The sequence below is a fragment of the Fusarium phalaenopsidis genome (genome assembly GCF_050370095.1).
Source record: "Fusarium phalaenopsidis strain FUZ10S chromosome Unknown contig_32278, whole genome shotgun sequence".
In the NCBI taxonomy this organism is placed as follows: Eukaryota; Fungi; Ascomycota; class Sordariomycetes; order Hypocreales; family Nectriaceae; genus Fusarium; species Fusarium phalaenopsidis.
Window position 1 is genome coordinate 3338777 of NW_028145417.1, and position 17495 is coordinate 3356271.

General features: G+C 51.0%; 7 protein-coding genes across 7 annotated transcripts; 1 reads left to right on the forward strand and 6 right to left on the reverse strand.

Annotated features, from left to right (window-relative positions):
* Positions 1–282: 282 nt before the first annotated feature.
* LRP88_01665 (Alpha/Beta hydrolase protein) lies at positions 283–1260 on the reverse strand (the record flags this gene model as incomplete). The annotated part of the gene is made up of 1 exon (XM_083238341.1): positions 283–1260. The coding sequence occupies one exon, from the start codon at positions 1258–1260 to the stop codon at positions 283–285; it is 978 nt and encodes a 325-aa protein (XP_083106846.1).
* Positions 1261–2541: 1281 nt separating this feature from the next.
* LRP88_01666 (pyrroline-5-carboxylate reductase dimerization-domain-containing protein) lies at positions 2542–3434 on the reverse strand (the record flags this gene model as incomplete). The annotated part of the gene is made up of 2 exons (XM_083238342.1): positions 2542–2834; positions 2882–3434. The coding sequence occupies 2 exons, from the start codon at positions 3432–3434 to the stop codon at positions 2542–2544; spliced, it is 846 nt and encodes a 281-aa protein (XP_083106847.1).
* Positions 3435–5868: 2434 nt separating this feature from the next.
* On the forward strand, positions 5869–7483 carry LRP88_01667 (aldehyde dehydrogenase family protein; the record flags this gene model as incomplete). Its single annotated transcript, XM_083238343.1, has 3 exons — positions 5869–5930; positions 6008–6407; positions 6464–7483. 3 exons carry the CDS (start codon positions 5869–5871, stop codon positions 7481–7483), a joined length of 1482 nt encoding a protein of 493 aa, XP_083106848.1.
* Positions 7484–7973: 490 nt separating this feature from the next.
* LRP88_01668 (fungal specific transcription factor domain-containing protein) lies at positions 7974–9560 on the reverse strand (the record flags this gene model as incomplete). The annotated part of the gene is made up of 1 exon (XM_083238344.1): positions 7974–9560. One exon carries the CDS (start codon positions 9558–9560, stop codon positions 7974–7976), a length of 1587 nt encoding a protein of 528 aa, XP_083106849.1.
* A 1024-nt stretch (positions 9561–10584) lies between these two features.
* On the reverse strand, positions 10585–11442 carry LRP88_01669 (MBL fold metallo-hydrolase; the record flags this gene model as incomplete). The annotated part of the gene is made up of 1 exon (XM_083238345.1): positions 10585–11442. The coding sequence occupies one exon, from the start codon at positions 11440–11442 to the stop codon at positions 10585–10587; it is 858 nt and encodes a 285-aa protein (XP_083106850.1).
* A 1514-nt stretch (positions 11443–12956) lies between these two features.
* Positions 12957–14677, reverse strand: LRP88_01670 (uncharacterized protein; the record flags this gene model as incomplete). The annotated part of the gene is made up of 2 exons (XM_083238346.1): positions 12957–12969; positions 13071–14677. 2 exons carry the CDS (start codon positions 14675–14677, stop codon positions 12957–12959), a joined length of 1620 nt encoding a protein of 539 aa, XP_083106851.1.
* Positions 14678–15760: 1083 nt separating this feature from the next.
* On the reverse strand, positions 15761–16591 carry LRP88_01671 (MBL fold metallo-hydrolase; the record flags this gene model as incomplete). The annotated part of the gene is made up of 1 exon (XM_083238347.1): positions 15761–16591. One exon carries the CDS (start codon positions 16589–16591, stop codon positions 15761–15763), a length of 831 nt encoding a protein of 276 aa, XP_083106852.1.
* Positions 16592–17495: the final 904 nt, after the last annotated feature.

The window sequence follows — 17495 nt, forward strand, 5'->3', positions numbered from 1 at the left end:
TATTAATATGCGGCAGAGACTGCTATAAAAATTTATCCGAGAGTCATACCCATGTGCCCAAAGGCCACCATCTAAGTACCCTGATGGAGTAGGCCTTAGAGAGCACGGCTTATCAGGCTAAAAGTATTACGCAATTTTTCATATTTGGATGCGATAAAGAGTAGAGAAACTAGTTGAAATATCAGATGCATAAATCCCTTTCGTGTGCAGCCATTATCCACATCCAAGCGTCGCTATCTCCTGTCTATACACTTCTCCTACTACGATATGATGCATGACCTTCTACTTCTGCTCAATCTTTCCAATCTCCTCATGTCCTTCAAGTCCCTTGCGTGCCTCGTCCCACGCCTTGTCACCAGGATACAGCTGGCTCCTGAGATACGCCCAAGTCACCCTCTGCACAGCCGCCAGCCTCTCTGGGCTCTCATCCTGGCACTCAAGTGCATCCCAGCCGCTAATTCCACCGAATCCGTGACGGCCCTCCTTGATACAGAAGGACGCCTTGGGTCCTGGAGCAAGATTGTAGGGGTCGGCATGCCAGTCGGCACCTCGAACAGTCAGGTGAGGACCGACATCCGAGTCACCCCAGACGATGAGAGACGGCGTGGTCATGGTGCTGAAATCAGGGTTGTGGAAGGGGACCAACTTGGTTCTTCCATTTTCAGAGAGGTCTGATCCACCGGTTCCAGTACCGCCAATGACCACACCAGCCTTGATGCGCTTATCAGCAAGCTGGGTCTTGGCCCCATCGCGAGGATCTGTGTTGACAGCCCCCAGAAGCACGGTAGCAGTCATTCCACCCAGTGAATGGCCCGCAACAGCGACCTTGAACTGGTCAAGTCGGCCCTTGAGAAGGGGAACAGTCTCCTCGATGGTATCGAGATTATCAAGGATCCGAGTCATGTCCCTAGCTCGTGACTCTAAGAAGAGCTCTCGGATGCTCTCAGCGTTAAGCTCGAAACCAAGCTGTCTAGAGCTCAAGTGGGTAGGTTGAATGACGACGAAGCCATGCGAAGCCCAGAAGTCGACAATGGGCCCGTAGCCCTTGAACGAGGAGAGGTAGTTGCTGGGGCCATGACCGTGGGAGAGGAGAATGATGGGGAGAGAATCTCCAGTAGACGGAGCCGTGACCTTGAGCTCCAAGTCAACTCGGCGGTCTGAGCTGGGAATGACGACAGGACTGAAAGTCAAGATGGGAGTGGGAGCGTTGACGGGGATATCGGCGGCGCCACCGATGAGAGAGGTGTTGGGGAACTCCATTGTGTTGAGTGGTTAATGTTTTAAGAATGGTTCTTGAGGTAGGTAGTGTAAGGTGCTTGAGATGATTGAATATTCTGAAGTGTCGTTGCTATGAAGAACTGTTGGAAAGTTATATACATCTTCTCCTTGTCAGAGTAGAGATGGGCCAATAAGAGATCAGATACCAGAAACGGCATAGTGTCTGAATCCTCGAGGTGTGATTGGCCCCGTCTTAACTCCGAAGCAGTTCTCACTGACGGACATCTCAAATTGTCCGGCACAGCCTGACGACCAAGCAAGCACGTGTGTCAAACTCGGATGTAGTGGCTTAGGACCGCAATGATTACTCGAGCTGACAAATGTTTACCATATCATTTTCATATGGTTCCAATTTTATACCCATTGGCAATGCCTTAACTCCAGCTTCTACTCGTACATCCCCCTGCTTCGCAGATAGCGATCATTCATTACTCCTACACACAATTCGGTGAGGCTTACTTCAGACTCTGATGTGCTCGGACTCACAGCCAATGAATTATGTCACGCGTGTAAGTGTAGCAAGACGTATGTTGACCAAGTAGGGTTGTAGGAATGGCACGAAGATATTAGGTCCTTGAAGGCCAAGTCAGAAGGAAAGATAATTTCATAATTGACCATAGGTAGGTCCCCATGCCGACATTACCATTTTTTCATATGGCTACCTCTGGCAATGGATAGTAGGGAATCCAGTCTCTCAACCAATGACAATAGACTTCACTACATTGGCTCCCAAGCAAGGACATGCACACTAATGAAGAACCTGTGGGTGACTTGTGATCATGAACGGGGGTATGAAAGGGTTCAATGGCTATTTTGAGAGTTTTATCGAGAATCAGACGCGATTCCCTAACCCTTCTATCCTGGAAAAGCAACTATCTTCATCACATTCATCATATCGTTTTTTGCATCAGATAGTTTTCATGCCCTTTGGACGAACTTTTTCTCCTTTCTCTTGGTTCATACTGATAATTATCTCAGCAATATCTCATGCTTTCATTTAAGAAATTTCCGTTCATCTGGCATAGATCAAACCTATTAAGAAAAAGCGTGACAAGAAATGTACTGGTTGATACACCCATGCCAGTTTGAACAGCGACGTCCCAGAGCACAGACGAATTAGGTAGAGGAAAAATAATTCGATCAAGACATAATGGTGGCGCTAAACAGTATGCATTTTATCATTTGCTCATTGTGGTATTTGTCATGTTTTCCCGACCCAGACCCAGTGAATCAACCAACTCTATAGGTTACGCCTTCTCACATTTAGTTCTTTCCAAGCTCCTCGGCACGAGAGGTAGCAGCCTTGACAGCTCCATCGACAATGGCCTTGAGGCCGGAGTTCTCAAAGCTCACGAGGGCGGCGTGGGTGGTGCCGTTGGGGCTGGTGACGTTCTTGCGCAGCTGGGCGGGCTCCTCTGACGACTCGACAAGCATCTTGCCGGCTCCGAAGCAGGTCTGCTTGGCCAGACGGGTGGCCTGCTCTTCAGAGAGACCGAGGCTGGTGGCACTGGCGATCAAGTGCTCAACAAAGGCGAAGAAGTAGGCAGGACCGGAGCCTAATCAAGTTAGTTACAGCATTGATAGAGATAATGTCAAGGCTCACCAGAAAGACCAGTGACAACATCCAGAAGCTCCTCCTTCTCAACCCACTCAGTGGCCTTGCTGACAGTGCCCAGGAGAGCAGAAGTCAAGTCCCTCTCGGCCTCTGTCACGTCCTCGCCGGCGTACAGACCAGAAGCTCCCTCTCCAACCAGGGCGGGGGTGTTGGGCATGACGCGCACGATGTGAGGGGCACGACCGCTAGACTGCTTGAACCACTCGGCGATGCTGGTCAATGTGATACCGGCGGCGATAGAAATGACAACTGGCAGGCTCTCGCGGTCAGACCAGGCGGCACCGAGCTCCTCACAGACCGTCTTGGCGACTTGGGGCTTGACGGCGAGGATGACGATGTCGGCATCGGCAGAAGCTTCCTTGGTGTCGGCAGTAGTCTTGACGCCAGTCTCGGCCATCTTGTTTCGGTTCACCTCCCAGGGCTCCGAGACGTAGATGTTCTGCTTGGAGATGTTCTTGGCGAGGAGACCTCCGATAATGGCGGCGGCCATGTTACCGCCGCCGACGAAGCAGACCTTGGCATCTTGTAGTGAGGGTGTCATTTTGGCTGTGTTTTTGTGAGGATGATTTCTCGAAATTGAGGAGACTATGAGATTCGCGAGGTGAGGAAAGGGTCTTTAAAGGCAAAACACCCAAGAATGACTCTGACGATGCGAACCGAGATACGTGGGGTCGCCTGTGTTGGCGCCTTACGTAAAACAGTTTGGGGTGCGTAGACCCCGCATCGGATTAACTCGAGTGATGGATTTTGGGTCAACTTTTCGAGCACTGATCAAGCAACGGAATGGACATCCGCTCCTCTAGGCGAATCAACGTTGATGGATATCTCATGCGATTCCTTTAGTGGCACCGAGGCGGCTTCGGCATCCGCCGAGCGGAAGCGGCGGAGACGGCGGAAGAGCATCCGATATCGCAGCGGTGAGGGGCCCTGGTCACGTGTCTCTGCCAGACAGATGTCTTCCAGAATCAGCCCATTGGCGCAACTCATTGCTCGATAAATCCCCAGATTTACATATTATGAGACAATCCAATTGCCTATCTCCAAGGAAATGGCGGCATTCCACGTCCCATTTCCCACCGTGACGTCTCGGAGCGGCTGGAGATGTCCAAGCTGCCTGGCCGGCGGCTAACTCCACTACCCGCTTACCCTCGGCACTAACAAATCACCAAGATAAAAGACCAACAAATACTGAGCTGAGTTAGGTACACCATGGATCATCCCCGGTTATTACGTACATGGTCAATGGGAATAATCAGGGCCGAGTCATTGACCTGTTTATCGACTTAAACATTGGCCTCATAGATGCTCGCGACCTTGCCAGTGTTGGTGTTCATGTAAGTAATGGATTTAACTTCGTCTCGACTTCACCGAGGCGCTTACCCTATAGCGAAAAGACCTAAGCTGGCTTGAACATCGCAACCAGCCCGCCTGAACACCATGCTCAGTCAGGATACTTTGATAGTTCCTGCGCGTCCAAGGGTGTTTGAATCGGGACTTAGAAGCCAGCTATTGCTATGCTTAATTCATGTCATGCGAGCCATACCGCCAAAAGACCCGTACTAGGCGGTTTTTAGAAAGTATCAAGAGTGATGAGCTTCTTGTGTCAGAAACGAACGGAAAGATGAGGCAGATGTGCTGTTTTGGGGATGTCATAGAAACCAGGAACCTTCAAAGAAAATGGATTTGAAAATGACCTGAAAATTGCACAGGCGTCAAAGTTTGCTCATTGGGGATAGGTAGTTGATACGTGCATGGTAGGCTGGTATTCGGGGGTGGGCTTGACTCTGCTGATAAGATTGCTGAAGCATCCCTCAAGTCCTTTATATCCTTCAACTCTTGAAGTAGGTCTGTAAAGTCTTCTAGTCCCTGTTCACTCATCATCCTCATGTAAGGGAGCTGTTGTTTCAGCCATCCACCCACCTGACCAGCTTCTGGGATTGCCATGCCTCCTTCGCGAATTGTCACCATTGGCAGAAATGTAACCACCAGCAATATTTGTGTCTCGGTAGAATGGCTCTTCCCGTCAGGTCCGGCAGGATTGAGCGTTTTGTACCAGGCATCTTCAATGTTGGCAGCAAGGGTATCAAAGTCCGACTTGGTAAAGGAAGGAGACGTGCGAACGACTCCAATGATGCGATTTGAGTTGACGGTTTTTGGCTTTCTAGCCATATGATATGTCCAGTAGTTTATATCGTGCGCAACAGACTGTACGTACACGAGAAACGACGGGGTTGTAAATGCGGTGCAGTGGAGGTCGGCGATGGAGCGAGCGATGGACTGACGCTCGTCATCGCTCAGAGGGTATGAATGATGGACTTCGTAAAAGGGCATGGTGGAACATAGAGAGAGATGGCGTGGTCAAGGGCGAATGGAGGTCTCAAAGGGCTGGATCATACGGGCTGAGCTTGGGGTGTGGCCATGTGGATGTGTTCAGGAAAATACATGCCCTTATTACCTCGGTACCTGTTGAAAGGTACTTTGTCTTTCACTTTTGCCGTTGGCATACATACTCATTGTGTTTGACATGATGTCCTTGTCTTACAAAGCATCGAGACGAAATATGCGGGGGCGGGGATGGTGTCGACACCGGAGTCCTCCGAGTGGCTCGGCTCAGGGGAGGAGATTGTCCCCGGACTGCGGAGCCGCGAACTGCGGGGCCGCCTACTTCAATCTTGACAGCTATTGTGTAAGCCAGATTGCGGAGGTGATCTTTTCTTGATTACTGGACTCAATCGTGTGCCGGACGGAGTGCCTACCTACGGGAGCATTACGTGAAGTGACCGAAGTTGTTCGTATGCATTATGTTGGACAATCGTGAGCTCGGGTATAAATGTGACTGTTCCTGCTGGCTTCAACAACAACAATAATCACACCGACCAGAGAATTTAACCCTACCAAGAGGCAATTCCGTCTATTCCTGTTGTTTCGATCTTCTTCCTCTCTCATAGTACCACGTGTCCCCCTCCTATAGCATCATGGCTCTGACCGTCAAGCTCGAGACACCCGTCACCGGCGCTTACGAGCAGCCCATCGGCCTGTAAGTTGTACTCAATACATGGTCTCTCTGCAAAGAGTGATCCTCACTTTCTGGAACCAGAAGTTAATTAAGATTAGGTTCATCAACGGACAGTGGGTGGAGAGCGTCGACAAGAAGAAACTCGAAGTTGTGAACCCTGCCACCGAGGAGGTCATCACTTCGGTTTTCGAGGGAACTGAAAAGGACGTCGACCTAGCTGTTTCTGCAGCGAGGACTGCATTTGAGACTACTTGGAAGCGTTACACGCCTGAGGACCGCGGCCGTCTGCTCTATAAACTCGCAGATCTTGCTGAAGAGAACAAGGAGCTGCTGGCCGCTGTTGAGTCTCTTGATAACGGCAAATCTATCAACAATGCACGTGGGGACGTCTCTGCAGTTATTGGATGCCTCCGGTATTATGCCGGATGGGCCGATAAGATTGAAGGAAAGACGATTGACATCGCTCCCGACATGTTCCATTATACGAGATCTGAGCCGGTACGCCGTCTACCCTTACTAAAACACTGGCCAAGGGCTAACTCATGGTGAAATAGCTCGGAGTTTGTGGGCAGATCATTCCATGGAACTTTCCTCTCTTGATGTTCGCCTGGAAGATTGGGCCTGCTCTCGCTACCGGAAATACGGTGATCATGAAAACAGCGGAACAGACCCCCCTATCTGGCCTCGTGTTCACTCAGTTCATCCAACAAGCCGGGTTTCCTCCTGGTGTGTTCAACCTCGTTACCGGAACCGGCAGGGTTGCCGGCGCAGCTATTACCTCGCATATGGGCGTGGACAAGGTTGCCTTTACTGGTTCGACTGTTGTTGGGCGGCAGGTTATGAAGGCCGCAGCCGCGTCTAACCTGAAGAAGGTTACGCTTGAGCTCGGTGGAAAGTCTCCCAACATAGTTTTTAACGACGCAAACCTCGAGGAAGCCGTGGATTGGGTCAATTTTGGCATCTACTACAACCATGGCCAGATTTGCTGTGCAGGCAGTCGGGTGTTTGTTCAAGAGGGCATCTATGATAAGTTCCTCGAAGCTTTCAAGAAGCGCGCTCGGCAGAATAAGGTTGGCGATCCCTTTCAGGAAGACACCTTTCAGGGACCACAAGTCAGCAAGCTTCAGTACGACCGCATTATGAGTTATATCGAGTCTGGAAAGTCTGATGGAGCTACTGTGGTCACTGGCGGTGGTCGTCATGGCGAGAAGGGCTACTTCATCCAACCTACGATCTTTTCAGACGTGCGACCTGATATGAAGATCATGCAAGAGGAGATTTTCGGACCAGTCTGCTCCATCGCCAAGTTCAAGGATGAGGAAGAAGCTCTTCAGATGGCGCACGACACCACCTATGGCCTGGCTGCTGCTGTCCACACACAGAACTTGACGACAGCCCTCAAGATGTCGAATGCCCTGCAAGCCGGGACTGTTTGGGTCAATTGCTATAATATGCTTCATCATGCTGTACCCTTCGGAGGATATCATGAATCAGGCATTGGCCGAGAGCTTGGGGAGGCTGCTCTAGCCAACTATACCCAAAACAAGTCGGTTGCTATCCGTCTGGGTGAGTAGGACGCTTGACGGACTACACGCATGGAAGATAATCCCCTCTTTGTATCTTGAAGGAGACGCTGGTTGTAGATAGTCCAATGCAGATCAACTGAGAAATGTGTCTTGTACGAATGAAAACCGGTGCTTTGAAACAAGGCCATGCCCAAGGACTCTGATTCTGAGATGGTTGAACAAAACCTCAACATGATTGGTCTAAATCACACTAAGATCACAGACCTCATGGTTCCGAGTCTCAGCTGATCAGCCAGACGTGAGGTTCGGCTATTGATTCAAGCGTCCCGTCAAGACATGACAGCATGGTGCAAGTTAGGGATAACCCGGAGTGAGTCGGTCTGGAAAAAGATAAACGACTGATTGCGTGTATGCATATAGCAGAAATACAATCTCTAAGCTAAATACCTCACAAGGGTCAGCTATAGCATCCGCATCTGTGACACAGGCGACCCTGTGAGGTAGTAGAAACAGCCCTTAATCTACATTCGGCTTCATCTCAAATTCCTGACCCATCTCCACTCGGCCAGAGCATATAGGGCTCAGCCCATTGGTCGACGTCAAAGGCCATATTCAGAATGGCTTGCAGAGACGTCGAACCCATGTCGCCAATATCAACGCCATTCTCTCCCAGCGATAGTCCCTCAGCGGTCCCGCCCAGAGTCCTGTCATAAGCCTCCGATGGTGCGTCAGCAGGGACAGTTCGAGTCATTTCAAGTCCCCCAGCCTGTCTTGTCAAGACCTGTTCGCCTGAGTTTTGAAGCGTGGCGACACGATCAACCTCCTCGCGAAGCCGTCGAACGACATCAGCAGCTTTGGCTGCCACTACAAAGCTGGCGCTGTAGAGATCCAGAACATCCAAGGAGGCCTCGATACCCTTCCTGGCCTCTGCTGTGGACGTAGCCTGGGGATAAGCCAGAACGAAGCCTACAAGCGTCATGGCTGCATTCCACTGCCACTGAAATGTTTCGTGCCAGCCATTCAAGATATCTGTAGAGGAAAGAACTTGATGCATAATTCTGGTCAGAGTTGCCGCATGTTGGGCACACCTAACCCCCAGCTGCTCCACACCACTGGATGTCGACGGCGAGCATGCAAAGATGAATGGTCGACAAAGGTTGATGCAAAGGTTGTGGTACATGAGTTCCAGCAATAGACGCTGCCGTTGGAGCCAGAGGGGCGCAAAGAGTTCCACGTCGAGAGGACAGGAGTCTATTGAAAGGGCACGCCCATTGTTGAGTCGAGTGGTCTTGAGAGCATCGGGCACGGATTGGGCCCAAACATCAACCCCCTTAAGGCTTTCACGGAAAGCTTCCGCATGGGCTTCGAAGGCCTCTATATTGTCTGAGGCAGAATTACCTGTGAACGCCCCTGATGCGTCGTCGAAGAAGGATGTGTAGACTGTTCTGGCGGCCATGAACAACTCCGTTTGCAAGCGATGAAAGCTTAGCCAACTAAGGTTGGAGCCGAGGGGACTAAATCTTGATCCTGCCTCCATAGCAACGTCAAGGCTATGCTCCGGGAGTCGGGGCAGGAACCTAGTCTGGTTCAGGAGGAAGGGCCGGCCATATTTCATGCCGATCTTGCTATCCAAGATATAGATGGCCCACCATAGTCGCCTCCGCATCTCCCTCTCTTTCAACGGCAGGCTTTCCGGTGGATCTAAATGAAGGCCAAGCATGTGTGCAGATCTGACAACCGCGCCGCAAGCACCATCAGACATGTTCTGAAAGTTTGCGCAGCAGAGATACACGGAGCAGAGTATCTGGCTCTGCAAAGTTGAAACCACAGGGCTCTCGAGCTCATATGCCAGAAGCTTCTGGCAGCGAAGGTAGTATCTCCGGCCAACAACTGTCGCATCGCCTTCTTGCCTGGCAAAGTTCCGCCGAGCCGCTGTAGTTGCCGAGATGCCAAGCTGCATTGACACTGCAATCACGATATCAACGAGGGGGGATGGTTTCCTAACGTTGCCCTCAGCTGTCCATGAGGATCTGTAGTGCTCCCGGAACTCGGCCTCGTCGATGATCGGGAAGACGGCTGTATGGTGAGATTGCCAGTATAGCTCAATGAAGAACTCTTCCTGCATTAGAGACAGGTATTCCTCTGCTGGAGTCGATGTAGGACCAGCTTGGTCAGGCCGGCGATCATCACCCAGGGGCGAAACCGTGCTCCCTGGCTCGTCCAACAAGGAGCTCGCTGGTACAGAGCCCGGAAGTTTGTCCTGGCTGGTTGATTGAAGCCCAGGTGGGCCGAGCAGGTCTAGAACTCGCGTAATGAAGTAGAAAAGTGACGACGGTCCATACCACGTCTTGTTCGTCGATTGCCCAGCGCAGATGTGAACCCCCTTTTGCAGCCACGTCGGGCTTCCATAACTGTAACGAGCAGGACTCTGGGAAGGGCGTGAAAGAAGTGGGTCGATGTTTGCTTCTCGCGACGTAGAGACTACTAGATCGACATTGTTTTCGGTCTTTTGTTGCTGAAGCTCTGATTCAAGCTCATGAATCTTTCGTCTCAAGCGCTCAATCTCCCGGTATGCCTGGGGTAGCGTGGTTGATTTGATGACGGCATTGCTGCATTGGCTGCCCCTCGCTTGACAAGGTGTACAAGGAATACGGTTGTCACATTTGATACGTTGATGACGACAATAATCACAGGCTCTGACCACTTGTGCTCGTTTTCTGCGATCGTGGGGGGTTTGCAACGCAGGTCGCGCGTGACTAGCTTGCGAGTCACCCTCGGGGAATGGGTAATCGGACATTTGCGCCCGTGTTTTGGCGCCAAAAGCGAGCCGAAAGCCAGTACTAAACAGGGATCGAATCGTAATGTACACTGGTACGGAGTGAATGGACAGGGAGAGGCAGGAAATAGAAGGGCGCTGAAGACAAGAATGGCCCCTGTGGATTGGTAATCTCATAGCCCCCGGAGTACTCCTGATTGGTTAAGACAACTACAGTACAGTGCCGACGCCTAGGAAATACAGTATAAGTGCTAATTCAACTCCCCGACCACCACCCTCAAAGGCTAGTAGTTAGCTGAGGCTATTTCCATAATTCAATAATAGATGAAACCGCCGCTGGTTCCTCCAAGGATATCCCTGCTGAAACAGCCGCTCAAGGGAACTGGGCCTGACAGCCCAACCACAAGACGAGTTTCCCAATCCGGTCTGGGTAAGCGTGAAGCATGCTGTCGTATAGCTGCCTGGCTGACTCGGACTCCTTTGCAAGTCTGCTAAACGTTTTGATGTACTCTCTCGAAGCCCCGATGTTGAAGGCTCCATCGACGCCGCCGGGGCGGTGATGAGAGCCAATGACGATGGCGGGGTTGTAAGATTCCAACTTATCGAGACACTCGACCCAGGCATCTCGATCTTTCTGAGATGGAGACTCGGCCATCCACATGTGTACATCATTGTATACAATGTCACCAGCGACCGCCAGGCTTAGTGAAGGAACATAAAGAAATGACGTCGCGTCCGTGTCAGAATGTCCAGCGTTGACCGCCTCAAAAGTGTGACCCTCGAGTGTAAATTTGTTATCTTTCAAGGGCTTCGCCACAATCTCAAAAGACTCTTCGTTGATCTGTCCTGGGAAGAGGTTGTGCCACACGGCGCGGTATTCGGGCGTCAGCTGAGTCGACATGTGGTCAATCGATTCCTGAGTTGAAACGACCTCAATCCCTGGAAATCGCTTGATCAGGTAATGGAGATTGAACCAGTGGTCACCATGGCCATGGGTGAGGTAGATGGTTGACAGTTTCTTGCCGTTTAGTGTCTCCTGGAGCCAGTCGCCGAGGGAGACACCTTGCTCGGAAGTGAAGAGAGTGTCGACGAGGACGGCTTCGGATTTGCCTGAGATTAGAGTCACAACCGTGGGTTGCCATAAACCGACTGAACCATCTGGCAAGGATTTGTTGGTCGGAATAGCAGGGGCATTGTAAAGGTCAGCCCTGAGGGAAGATTTGACGCCCATGACTGCGTAAGTTTGGAGAACAAGGTGTATGAAATAACTTTTTCCGTAGTTGATTTGAAGAGCAACCAGGAGATGGATGACTTACAAGTTAAATGCGTAGAACTGTTCTCTGGTCTTCGCAAATCCTCTTCCAGGCACCGAACCTGAGAACGTATTACGACGGGGATATTGGTAATCCAAAGATTTTGCTCCAGCACTTGAGGCGATGTTCAACGCCACCGAAGGCTGCAGTGCTGGCACGTCAAGGGCAGAGAACGTCTCCGGTTTGATCAGTAAACCCAGTGAGCTGATGGTATCAATCCAGTGGGCAGGCCTGAGGCCAGGGTACTGCACTGCCCCATACTAATCATCGGGTGGGATCATGTAACTTTACCGACCGCTTATGCATAAGTACCTGCAGTCTGTCAAAAGTTGGTCGATAGAGCTACGGAGCACTCCGTGAGCCACTTGGACACGATTGGCCTTCCAGAGCATCCGCGGAACTGACACTCACATGTATGTTGCGCAATGGTTGGGACAACACGCCCTATCGTGAGTCTCTGTCTCATTTGCGCCGAATTACCATTCCTAACCCGTGGCATCAATAGAACGCATACTGCCGAGGTTACTGGGACTGACTTCACGCCTCATCTGTTACAGGATGACCTGTTTGACGAGGCGCAAGCCATGTGTCGACGGCTGGCAAAAGAGGAAGGGCTGCTGGTAGGGGTTTTCAGCTGCCTGAATGTTGTGGTTCCTATTCAGCTGACACGCGAGTTGGGCGCGGGCAAGAGGGCGGTGATAGTCGCTTGTGATAATGGCCCCAAGCATATTCTTCTTTCCAGCCTTTTGAAGCCGCGATCATAGAAACGAGGGGCTGTTTACTTGTAGGTAGCTTATCTGGACTCCTTGCATGTGTTGTCCTTAGAAAAGAACTTTCTAGAGTATAACCCGTCTGAATGGAAGCCGGATCATTTTATAGCGATCAGGCCAGCACGACGAACTTCTGTATTAGAGCTAAAGCTATTCCCTCGTGTATGTGATAACATAAACGGACGATAGCCGTCTATGAGATCACAGATAACAACTCTTAATGCCATTAATAGACTTTTAAGCCCAAGTTTAATGAGAACGTACGTAGAGTTGGTCTTGAACTTGATGTATCAAGGCGAGAGTCTCAACCACCATGAATAAGGTAGTTCTTAACAGTCATGGTGAACGTTGTATGATAATTGGCGCCAGGCATCAGCCGCTGCCTATGAGATTTTTCGACCTAACATAGGCATAAGAGCCTGACTTTCATCGCGCCTTTGATAGGTAATCAAAGCGCTTATTCAATCCCCTGGTGTCTTGTAGACGTTTCGCAATGTGTTCTTTGTTATAGTTGAAGCCCGGCCCTTGATGGGTTAACTGAGCCAGAAGATCGCAGACTTTTCGCTATTCGATACACCTCCTTCACACTATAATTCTAATCCGTCCAATTCAAAGAGTACCTCCCAACTCTCTCTCTTAACAACTTTACCTTTTTCTCACCTTTAGCCTCTGACGCTGAAGATATGTTGGTCAGCTCATTCTCGGCTCCATCGAGCAAAGGGGAACAATCGGTAACGAGCGCAGCTACTGGCCCGTCCTCGACAATTTTCCGAGACGAATATTTCTGGCCCAGCACAAGCAACACCCATGACAAGGTCAGGGCCAGGGAAGCTCCAAGCCATCCAAAAGCCCGAGGACGGGAGACTTGAGCAACCTGCCTCTGCTCGTATCGCCGAACAGATAGAAGGTTGCCATCCGGCTCAAATGAACGTGAGAGCATGTCCCACGAGCCTTGGTACGAGTATCGGACCAGTCTTGTGACGTATTCTTCCAAGTTCATCCAGGTTGGGAAGCCGGAAGAGTTCATCATACTGAACACACTCATGACATCGGGCATGAGGTACATGGCTTCTTTGACCCAAGGAGCAGGCTCTATCGGTAATTCCGAGTCGGCTGCGTCACCTTGAATCACGCGACTCGAGAGATAGGTACTAGTCGGGCTTCTGACGACGCCGGCAGTGAGATTAACGACTGCGTAAGTGAAACACCGGTAGTAGTTGCCCCTTTCGTTCGGCGTAAAGATATTGTTGAACTTCTTCATGCCGAAGATGCTCTCTTTCAAATCGGTACAGTTGTTTCCGTTGAGCGAGACGGTTCCATTGATCAGGACCACGGCGTGGAAGATCCCGGATTGCAAGTAAGCAGATGGGACATCCATCCGGAACGCATTGTCACTCTTATTCGGGAAGTTGCCGAGCATCCCAGGTCTATCGTCCTTATCGAAAAGGACTGCGTTTCCATCTATGCCATAGGATAATGGAGGGTCTTTGACGCGAGTAAGATCGTCCTCCCAAGTCAAAGCATGCACTGAGCCATTGACGATCTGGAAAACATCGTCTGGAGGGTATTCGGTTGGGAATGTGATTGAATTGATCCGAAGACAGGGGATCGTGGCATCCAGGATGCTAGAGTTGACGGGGAATCCATCGTCATTCATGATGTGACGACAGTGGCCCTCGTCAATCGTCATGCCGTCCCATGCGATCGAGGCGTAGACGGCAGCTCTGCGGACGTAGGAGCGACGGTCCTCGCTAGAGTAGTAATACCAGAACCAGAGCAAGGGGCTAGCTCCAGGATACCCAGCTTGCGTCTGCTCAAGGTCCGCACTGTATCTGAAGCCGACATCCCAGTCTACAGCACCAGATATTAGGGGTCCAATAAGCGGCTGTGGAACGACCAAGAGCAAAAGTGCCACAGCAAAGAGGCCGGACTTGTTCCCGCGGAGGGCATGCCATGGTGGTACTTTATAGGTGAAAGTTTGGGTGACTTCAGAGAGGTGCAACCCGGGCGTCTCCAACAAAATGAAAACGACGTTCCAGAGGACCACACCCATCCATGCGCCAACAAGAAGCCTTGTGACCACCAAAGCGGCCGAAATAATGGTGGTGACATCGCTAACGCGAAGCCTCAGCTGCCCGTCAACGTAGCGGGGCGCGTCGGGGAGGATGGCGTGGTATCCATCGAGGAGGAAGACCATACATAGAACGAGCAGGATGCACCAGAGGATATGCAGGATGGGGAAGAGATATGTGGCTTGCAGACGGCTCGGGATGTTTGCAGATCCGGGAGGGTTGGACTCAGCTCCCTGGATGTCTGCATCCGTTCTCTCAGAATGAGAAACAGGAGTATAAGAATGAACAGGAGGAGAATCTTTGGAAGCCATGCTAACTTGAAATCACAAAGAAGGCGTTTTGACTGTGGTCAGCCCAGCACGCCCAGCTTGGATTTATCTGGCACTAAGTGGAAGCATGCGGCTCTGCATCTGACCCTTGCGGAGGAACGAGGAATGACCTTTGATAAAGAGTGAGGGGGAATCACCCTAAGCGGCCTTGGCGAGGACCCTGTTGACAACGAGGCCAGAAACTGCGTATCAGCAACCAATGGCCAATGCAGTCCACGTCTGACAACTGACAAGCTGAAAGTTGCGTCTGCACCTTGGCCAGCCCAAAGCCCAGTGTTTTGCTGACCCCTGCCCAAGGCTGAAGTGACATGTAGTTTTCAACCTCCTTGTCTGTAAAGCCACTTCCCTTTCGGCCAGGAATCGTTCATCTGTTCGCCTGGCACCTAACTCGAGGCTGTCAGCAATTCCACACTGCGGCGGTCCAGGCTACTGCAATATTCAGCCGCAGACATGACGAGAAGTGATTGGCCGTTGGAGGCTGTCAACCTTATGCATCAGGAGCCCGTAGCATCCACTTCTTGAACGCCACTATGCCTTTTGAGAGCCGAGAATGTTGTCATGGATACTACGTAGTAGATCCAGGCTCTCAGCCCGGCACTTGGCGTAGCTCCCGGAAGCTTGGATTTTGTCCGATATACGAGATATACATGAATGCGTCGCAACTGCCGACGTGCAGGAACGTCGATGGCTACTGAGGTGGGTTGCTGAGGCAGGGGTATTTCGCGGCCCGGGGTGTGTTGGGGCACAGTTTCCGCCAGGAGGCGGAGATGGCTGGCGCTGTGCTTGCTGATGATGGACTGGGACTCCTTGACGCTCAGGGTTACGTTTGGGGGGCGAGACCTGCAGCCGCCGCAAGAAGTGTTAAAGAGGGAGGAGAGGTCCGGGGAAGGGCAAGGGATTGGTCATGTCCGGCACACTTAATATCGGGGGTGACGGGCATCTTCGGATAGTTTTATTCCACTATCTATATAGTATACTCTACCATCATTAAGCCTTTTCCAAAGCCAAAACTGCTTCAACACCGATCACTGTGGGATCAACATCGGGAAAGAGATTACCACATTCTCACATAATCCTTCGCGCTTCTCCGGGCTTCAGCCAGCAGACACGATCCAGAATACCTTCAGTCTCAAATGCCTTCTTGAGGTCCTCGCCATTCTGAGTAAAGTGGTGCCAAGACTCGAAATGAATGGGTACGAGGTAATCGGCATCGAGATGGCGGACGAGGGTCGCAGCCTCCTTGCCGCCCATGGTGATTTGAAGTGGCTCCTCGCGTCCACCAATCTTGAATCTCGCATCGCCGAGGTTCATGAGCGCAACCACAATGTGGAACCGCTGCTTGATGTCGAAGTGGTCGGGAAGGAGAATTGTGTCGCCAGTAAAGTAGATGGCGTTGGGTAGGCCTTCTTCACTGTGGCCGAACTTGTCGTTTCGTATGATAAAGCCAGTGACCTCTCCTCCAGGCATGTGGACACAGGGTACTCCGGTAATCTCCCATTTGATGCCGTGCAGGGTTAAAGTCGCAGTTTCCCATGGCTTTAGGGCCTGAACTGCTGGTCGTGGGGCGAGGTTCTTTGCACCATCGGGAGTAGTGAGGACGGGACGTCCGTTCAAAAGGGTGCGACCAGCATCGTCCAAGTTGTCGATATGATCCTCGTGACTCAGGAGAATAACGTCAATGACTGGAAGCTGGTGCAGTCCCAAGGCCGGCGGTTCATCAAACTTCAAGACCGTTTTCTCGGTTCCTTTAGGCATGAGTTCGGTAACATCGTACTCAACAGGAGCGTCTCCAAAGACGGGGTCGGTGAGGAAGCTCACTCCATCGATTTCCAAGATGGAAGTTGCAGTGGTGATATGGGTAATGCGAACCTCGCTCTGGAAGTTGGTGGGAGCCATCGTTGTATGTGAAAGATGTGGTCGTTTCCGGATGCGAAGTGTGAGATTTGATGTTTCGAAAAGAAGAGAATTGATTAAAAGACGGTATATATATGCATAGCTTCCATCATGTCAGGCATGACGCTGATTTTGCCGGATAAGGGCTTGTCAGTGTGCCTCCATTTGTAATCCCTTTCCCGCAATACATGAGGCATATTATGAATCAAGCAATATTACAGCCACTCAGGGCGTTTAAGGACCAGTATTTATAATCACTCGTCATATATCTATGTGGCAAGATAAAAAACAGGCGTTGTAAGGGGGCCTACCCTTGGTTCTGCAGCCTACACTGCGCCGTTGATGGTGTTTCACGTCCCTGAAAACCCCGGCCCGCCGCCCCCACCATCAGCGCGAAGAGCGGGTATGGATAGGCCCAGGTACGAGTCAAGGCCGGGTCTAGAAGCCATAAGATCCATGAATGGGATGCTAAGAATTGAAGAGAGCAGATTAGCAAAGGGGATACAATGACTGGTTGTAGGCAGACCAAGCCCGATGCTTGAGCAGAAAGAAATTCCGGTAGCTTTCTAGGATTATCGAGAAGGCCAGGTTAGATATCATTGTATTATGACTAAGTGCAAAATGCATAAAGACTCGGTCAGCCCAGAACACTGTTTTCGGGGTTAGTAAGGATACTCATGCTAGGGAGACAGTAGGATTGCCCTTCTTGGGCTATGAAAGCCGTTTCGATTCAGTTGAAGGGCTGGATTAGCCTAGGAGATGGAATAAGTGAAGTAGCTCGCCCCCTATCTAACGTTAAGCACAATGAGGGTCTCGGGTTATGATGCCGCTTTGGGTAACAAAACGCGCCAAGACACACCAGCTTCAATATACAGTCTTTTCATGCCCGAGCAAAAAATTGCCAGAA